Source organism: Brassica oleracea, chromosome C7 (genome assembly GCF_000695525.1).
Source record: "Brassica oleracea var. oleracea cultivar TO1000 chromosome C7, BOL, whole genome shotgun sequence".
Classification (NCBI taxonomy): Eukaryota; Viridiplantae; Streptophyta; class Magnoliopsida; order Brassicales; family Brassicaceae; genus Brassica; species Brassica oleracea.
Genome location: NC_027754.1, coordinates 22,505,100 through 22,512,709, shown reverse-complemented (window position 1 = coordinate 22,512,709; position 7,610 = coordinate 22,505,100). Strand labels below are relative to the sequence as shown.

At 36.3% G+C, this 7,610-nt stretch overlaps 2 protein-coding genes and 1 non-coding gene across 3 annotated transcripts; 1 reads left to right on the top strand and 2 right to left on the bottom strand.

Moving 5' to 3' along the window:
• Positions 1 to 2,546: 2,546 nt before the first annotated feature.
• On the bottom strand, positions 2,547 to 2,618 carry TRNAW-CCA. Its single transcript has one exon. It is a non-coding gene; the product is annotated as a tRNA-Trp (tRNA).
• Positions 2,619 to 4,338: 1,720 nt separating this feature from the next.
• On the top strand, positions 4,339 to 5,843 carry LOC106301892 (xylem cysteine proteinase 2). The gene is made up of 3 exons (XM_013738377.1): positions 4,339 to 4,832; positions 5,040 to 5,416; positions 5,494 to 5,843. Exons 1-3 carry the CDS (start codon positions 4,364 to 4,366, stop codon positions 5,707 to 5,709), a joined length of 1,062 nt encoding a protein of 353 aa, XP_013593831.1. The 5' UTR covers positions 4,339 to 4,363; the 3' UTR covers positions 5,710 to 5,843.
• A 146-nt stretch (positions 5,844 to 5,989) lies between these two features.
• Positions 5,990 to 7,598, bottom strand: LOC106305023 (increased DNA methylation 3). The gene is made up of 2 exons (XM_013741403.1): positions 6,476 to 7,598; positions 5,990 to 6,404 (listed from the first exon to the last, which is right to left on the bottom strand). The coding sequence occupies exons 1-2, from the start codon at positions 7,596 to 7,598 to the stop codon at positions 6,157 to 6,159; spliced, it is 1,371 nt and encodes a 456-aa protein (XP_013596857.1). The 3' UTR covers positions 5,990 to 6,156.
• Positions 7,599 to 7,610: the final 12 nt, after the last annotated feature.

Genomic DNA, 7,610 nt, shown 5'->3' with positions numbered 1-7,610 from the left:
GTTTGATCTGGAACCTTCAAAATTTTCAAATATTGTCCAAATTTTTTTGTGTAACTGAAGATGGTTGTTGTTGTTGTTTTTGATATCTTTTTATACAATTATTTCTTGTTCATATCGAATATATTCACGAGTATTAATATTATCGAAAAAAAATTAGTTTTTAGCAATATTTTATGTTTGTATATACAAGTATCAATATCACCCGATTTCAAAAACGTTTAGCTCGTAATCTACAAAGTAAAAATGAGGAGAGACATTTTTACTTCGAAATGCACTAATAGATCATATATGCATTGTGAAAATCATTTTATGTAATAATATGGTATTTTGTTTGAAGTTTAATATTAATTAAGTTATTTTTATTTAAATTTTTATATTTTAATAGAATATTTTATTAATCAATATTGTTGTAATATGTTTATATATATGCTAGTTATTTACAAAATTTTTATGAATTCAAATTAGTTATGACAAATATAAAAACTATATTATAAAATACAAATAGTTTTGAAGTTGAGTTTGAAGTTTTATTTTTGGAGAAGAACACGTTTAAACTTCAAATATAGAGTTTTGGAAACTTCAAAATAGAGTTTCTTGTTGGAGATGTTCTTATTCAAATAAAGTTTATAAGAAAATTAATAGTATACTGTAGTGAATTTTGTAATGAAAAACGTGAGTCAAAATGACTGTTGGAATATATATCAATGGGAGATATTGGTATTAGTTTAGTATATAACTGAAAGAGTCAAGATGACTGCAAGAAATTATTTTGGTGTTCTCTTCAACCTTTTTGAGTTTCGACCTAACGAATAGATTGCCGTATCCTGTATAATATGTGTTAGAGTTTCTTTTTCTGTTTGTAACTTCATATGTGTTAGAGTTTTAGGTCAATGTTGAAAGAAAGTAATATTTAAAATTTGATGGTTTAGTTTAATTTTGTGTGTGTTAATGGTTATATATATATATTATTTTTTTGGACAACAATGGTTATATATTTAGAATGATTATTATTCGTTTATCAGGGGAGCCATTGAAGTAAAATACGACGGCTGGTCCACCATTCAAATCACAAGCAATATGTCCACTCGGAAAGTGCGTCTTTGTGCTTAGTGCTACTAATCATATTATATACATATTTATATTTTAATTCGACAGAAAATTATGACCATTAACCTGATATTCAACAAAAACTTATGACCATTAACCTGATGTTCAACAAAAACTTATGACCATTAATCTAAAGTTCAATTTAGTGGACTGTGAGATAAAAAAAATTATTGCATGCGAATATTCAAATTTTCTGAAATCATACTTTATCACAAAACATAAAAATCATTCTCAATAAAAGAAATATATTGTTGATAACGTGATAAGGTCATTTTTGAAGGGTTTTAAAATTACACTGTTATCATTATGACTAACGATAACATTACGTACAAAGTATAACTGATGCATGTATTAGATATGCCATGAACGTGTATTCTCATATTTTTGAAGCTTTGAGCTGCCCCGACGGGACCAAGAGTCGCAACAAAAATAAATGATCTCATGACCTTCAAAGAGAAGTACGTAGAACATAAAGTGGAGAGGAGATGCTTTATGTTTTGTTGATGGACTATAAATTCGCATACTAAAATGATGAGAGGTAAAGTTTACCAATGAGACTGGAGATTCCCACATATATGTTATGCGCCATAATGTGCATTACTGAATATAATACAGCTTTTTAAAATGGGTGTCGTTGAATAAATCTTTGCTAAAGAATATATAAAAGTATTTCTTTTACAAAAAAGAGAAAAATGAGATAAAACAGTATTTCATGTCTAGCTAATATTCTTACACCAGTGTGCTTGCCTATATAAATTTAGGCCTCTACATTTGCTACATATATAAAATAACATGTAAAGTGTCTAAATTTGATTTCGAAGTGATTTATATGCAGTGTTTACATGTGTGTGTATATAAACATAAACATAAATGCATCAGTTATACTTTGTACGTAACTCTGCAGTTTGTACTGAGTGTCGACCTTTTTGCACAACTAGAAAGTTTCATTACTAGTGTGTGGTCCGATGATTTCGCCTTATATATATACAGTTTAATTGATCGCTTATGAATGATTATAAAAAGTTCTGCGAATATTGATAGTGGTGTGAAGAAAAAGCATCAGTGGAAATTGTTTTTGCGTCAGAGCATTTGGTTTTTTGACTGAGGAATAAATATTTGGGTCTTCTTTCTTGGATTCTTTTAAGTTTTAAGACCATGATTAACGTGGGTTCTTAGAGTGGAGTTCTTGGCTTCGGTTAAAAAGTGTTTCTTACCTTTTAACTAAGAAAAGCTAAGAACCGGCTTTTAAATAAGAAATATAAGAGTCGGTTCTTAGCCGAAAAGTATAAAAAAAAAATAAAAAACAAAAAAATGTCAAATCATGAATTAAAAACCCCAAATTAAGAGTCCGGTTTAATCATGCTCTAACGACCTAACCTCGCGACCAAGTGGCCACAAAAATAAAAAAAATTAGTGATTGCCGAATACTTTCGGGATTTTGAACCCGACGTGAATCGAACACACAACCTTCTGATCTGGAGTCAGACGCGCTACCATTGCGCCACGGATCCCCATGGTTTGAATGTATAATCAATATATATATATATAATTAGGTAGGTTGTGACAGAAGGTCCGCTGAGATCTGGTGAGGGAAGAGGTATATATGAAACTGTCCAACAGTCTTTCATCTTGTTTTTAACTCAGTCTAAAAGTACCAAAATTTTAATTAGATGAATGTGCTTTGCTTCTGGTTTAACCTCTCATGATGTTTTTTTCATTTTCTTTATCATCTAAAAGGCTCTTTAAACACGAAGACCCATTCAACAACCATTTTGTTTAAGTTGGTAAAAGAAGCTCTACGGTTGAGATGTGCGGAAAAGTTTATCGGCTTCCGGTCACACTTACAGAGAAGGAACAAATGGTTCATCAGAGAAGAAGGTCTAGAGCTTACCAATGGAAGAGAACCAACGGTTTTCCTCAGAGAATGAGACTTAATACCGCCAAATATTGATCCTGATAGTGATACAGTCGGATGAATCCTAGCCAGTCATCCATTTGAAACTACGGTTAGCGATATTGATCAAGACCTGGCTCAGAACAATGTGTACCGAAAGCAAGGTGTTCCTTTCAGGATTCGAGCTGAGCATGAAGCAAACACAATCTAAGTAAAAAAGTTAGCCCTAAGTTTTGTAAATATAAAGCCTTGAGAATCAAACTTGCGTCCTAAGAAACTGGAGATATTACCCTAAATCTATGTTTTTGTATTTGTTTTGGGATCCCATTTGTTTTTCCATGGAGAGATAAAGAGCTTGAATCTAAAATATGCCGAAGCAAGAGAGAAAAACTGAGTAATTATTTGATTAATTTAGATAACAAAACAAAGGAATAAAAAAGAGAAACCAAATAGAGGTAAGCTCAGGAGATGAAGAAAATCTTTCAGGTACAGAGAGATTATATATATCCTTGGAAGGAGAAGAAGCTTGAGCTTGAGCTTGAGCTCCAAAGGAAAAGTAGAATGTGATAACCTCCAAAGGCATACCTCTAGTCTCCGGGACTTTCATGTAAACAAAGATCCACGAGATCACACAAACCGCAGCGTAAATGCTGATCGTTAAACAAGTAGATGTCCTTGTAAAAATATAAAACCAATGAGTTTTAAAATTGAACTTTTACATGATTCATGTGTTTATGAAAAAAATATGATGCTTATTATTGTGTCCCCATCGTTTATACAAGTAGATGTCCTTGTAAAGATATAACCAGTGAGTTTTCATATTGAACTTTTACATGATTCTTGTTTTATGAACAATATGATGCTTATTTACTTTATACTGGTTAGTGGTCATCAAAATAAAAGAAGTTTTGGGTACGAAGATCATCTGATCCTCCTGACTTTGTTATCACTTATCAGATACCTTGTTGGAATGACAGGTCAAAACTTTGTTCTTTACAGGATAATATCTTACAAAAACACTTCACTGTATGTAATCTAATGTCCTATGAATTTGAGATAGCTTCAGGAAAGAGGGTTAGTGATTGTGATCCAGATATGTGGGGCCTAGTATGAGTCTAAGTAGGAGCTTCTGGCTGAACTAGAGGGTTCTAAAGAAACATATACAATTATTACTTGGAGTGAAAGTAACCTCAGGGAAGACAAAACCAAGCTTAAAGATACGGACTTTATACAAGATTCAGAATTCAGATTCAGACAACTTCACTCTAAAGCAAAGAGATCGACCTCTATCAAAAACTTGAGCCTATATAAACTAGCCCTTCTCTTACAACTCTATCAACTATTAAACTAACATTGAATTAAATGGCTACAAGAATCCTCTGTTTACTTCTTGCCTTAACCGCTGCATCACTATCCCTCTCTTTCGCTGCTTCCCACGATTTCTCCATCATTGGATATGCCCCTGAGGATTTAGAATCTCATGACAAACTCATCGAACTCTTCGAAAACTGGCTCTCCAACTTCGAGAAAGCTTACGAAACCGTTGAAGAGAAGTTTCGTAGGTTCGAAGTTTTCAAGGATAATCTGAAGCACATCGATGAGACTAACAAGAAAGCGAAAAGCTATTGGCTTGGTCTGAACGAGTTTGCGGATTTGAGCCACGAAGAATTCAAGAACAAGTACTTGGGTCTCAAGACTGATATAGTGAGACGCGATGATGATGAAAGATCTTACAAAGAGTTCGCTTATAAGGACGTTGAGGCTTTGCCTAAATCTGTTGACTGGAGAAAGAAAGGAGCCGTTAGCTATGTCAAGAACCAGGGCTCTTGCGGTAATCTCAAATCTTGGACTCTTAATTATGTGTTATAAAGTCTCGTTTTTTTTTTTAATACCAGGAGGTTCAGGGTCGATAACCGTCCTGGCCCGAAACTACATCATGTAATATCAGTTTCGTTCCATCGGTCACTCGAACTATAGATCTCTGACACAATGACCATAGTCCTTTCCAGTTCCTCATTTCATTTTTTAATGTTTGTAGGGAGTTGTTGGGCATTTTCGACAGTAGCTGCAGTGGAAGGTATAAACAAGATTGTGACAGGAAACTTGACAACATTGTCCGAACAAGAACTCATAGACTGTGACACAACCTACAACAATGGCTGCAACGGTGGTCTCATGGACTATGCTTTTGACTACATTGTCAAGAACGGAGGTCTTCGCAAAGAAGAGGATTATCCTTACTCCATGGAAGAAGGAACTTGCGAGACGCAAAAAGATGAATCTGAAATGGTGACTATCAATGGTCACCAAGATGTACCTACCAATGACGAGAAGAGTTTCTTGAAGGCATTGGCTCATCAGCCTCTCAGTGTCGCCATTGATGCTTCTGGTAGAGAGTTCCAGTTCTACAGCGGCGTAAGTACACATTACTAAATCCATGATCAAGAAAATGATTGAACAACAGATTCTTGACTGTGTTTTGGTATGTGAAGGGTGTTTTTGATGGGCGGTGCGGGGTGGATTTGGACCATGGTGTGGCTGCGGTTGGGTACGGATCAAGCAAGGGTTCAGATTATATCATTGTGAAGAATTCTTGGGGACCAAAGTGGGGAGAGAAAGGTTACATTAGGATGAAGAGGAACACTGGTAAACCAGAGGGTCTCTGTGGAATCAACAAGATGGCTTCTTTCCCCACCAAAACTAAGTGATGAGATCACTCTTATTTTTATCTTCATTTGATCATATCAAATATGAATGTTATATCATGAAACTGTAATTTGAATTGTTTTCTCTTTTGATTATTGAATAGAACTATTGTAACAACTATTGGCAATAATAAGTTCTATAAGAATAACAAACACTAGCTGTCATGTCTGAAGCAATTATGTATCTTCCAGCATCATCCTTAGCCATTTGGTTTGGTTTTATTCACAGGTTAACAGTTAATTAGTAACAACCCTAGTGCTTCGGTGAGAGTAACATGAAAACATTGTGGGATCAATAGTGGGAAGAGGGGTCTGGTTAGCAAAAGCAACAGCTTCATGTCCAAAAAAATGAGAGATATGTCTGCTTTTGATTGGGCCTAGCTTCTATATCCCATTAACAAAAAGATTTACAGAGATCCTAGTGTTACTTAGCTTGAAGGAACCTCTGGTTTAGATAGTGTCTTTCTGTCTGATGACGACAGCCTCGAAGATACCATCTGATCTGAAGTTAGGAGAGACAAACCTTGGATCGACTAGTCCTGGGAGGCTAAAGGACAGCTTGAACGGTCCAGGAGGACACAGCTTCTGGCTATTCATCTTGAAAACACGAGAATGCCTCTCTATCGTCTTCTGTCCTGTTGTGGTTGATCCCTCAAGTATAACCTTTCCATCTGATTTAATCTCACAGCTGAACTTATCTGCACAAAGACACCATGTGTTAATCACAATGAGAACTATGGAAACAGGTAGCAGAGATGAATATAAATACCGTTGTCTTTGCTGACACCGGGCAGAGCCACCTGGAAAAAGTAAGCAACTTTGTTGACGCCAATGTCGACAACACCAATGGATGTTCCTCTACTTGCTGTTCCTTTAGTTACAACCGTTGGTTCTGCATCACATTCCTTCATCTCAGGAGGAACAATTACAAGTGGCGGATCTGTTTTGTCTCTTTCCACAAGAGATTCTCCATTCTTGTTTTTCTCTTTTGTTGATGAGTTTTTGAACCGTCTTCTCTTGTAAGTCTCTCGAAATCTTTCTGGTGTCTTGCTGATGACACCACAAGAAGCATGAGCAGAAACTGCTTCTTCTTCATCTTTCTTCCTCTTGCATGTTTCTGGAGGCTGTGCAGATGAGTTACAGTCTTGGTTAGTGACAAGTCCATTGGACATCGCTTCCTCCTGCTCCGTTCCCTTTCTTTGTGGTATATCTCCTGAAAGTCTTTCCGGGATTTGATCACTGTTTACACAAACAGCAACTTCTTTCTCCACTCTCTTTCTTTTGCTAGTGTCTTGAAGTTCTTGGTCACTGACAAGTCCATTTGATGTCACTTCCCCATTACTTAAACACTCCTTCTCGGCTCCTCGTCTTTCATCCAGCATCTTCACAGGTCGAGGAGACAAAGACACGACCCTGTCTATTTTCAAGTCGTCCACACGTGACAAGCATCTGAATCTCTGAAGCTCGTCCTTGCTTATAAACGCTACAACAGGATCATCAATAACAACAATGCCCTTGACAATCTCGAGACTCGGGGAATACCTTTTCTGCGGGTGAAGACTCGTGGGGAAATAATGAGTGAACTGACGAAGCTCTCCACTAGGTTCCATAGGTAGATAACCCTTGAGATACATAAGAACCATATCCGGATGAAGGAGGAGGGAGGAGCTGGCGTTTCTGAGTACATAATAGTACAAGTTCTGTAGCTGAGCAACGGTTAGAGAGGAGGATCCGATTTGCTTGGGGGTGTAAGGAGGCAAGCGTTTGGATAATCTTTGAGAAACAGAGCATCTTGGGATATCTGAAAAGACATCAGGGCCTAGATAATGGCTCATGATGAAATTAACCAAGAAGTACGGGTCGCTTGATAAGCCGTCGCTGCACAGACTCATGTTCCCCCCCCT

Coding starts and splice junctions, on each gene's coding strand:
- LOC106301892 (XM_013738377.1), top strand. CDS start 4,364: ATGGCTACAAGAATCCTCTGTTTACTTCTTGCCTTAACCGCTGCATCA. Junction 4,833..5,039: donor CAAGAACCAGGGCTCTTGCG/GTAATCTCAAAT, acceptor TAATGTTTGTAG/GGAGTTGTTGGGCATTTTCG. Junction 5,417..5,493: donor AGTTCCAGTTCTACAGCGGC/GTAAGTACACAT, acceptor TGGTATGTGAAG/GGTGTTTTTGATGGGCGGTG.
- LOC106305023 (XM_013741403.1), bottom strand. CDS start 7,598: ATGAGTCTGTGCAGCGACGGCTTATCAAGCGACCCGTACTTCTTGGTT. Junction 6,405..6,475: donor CGGTGTCAGCAAAGACAACG/GTATTTATATTC, acceptor GTCTTTGTGCAG/ATAAGTTCAGCTGTGAGATT.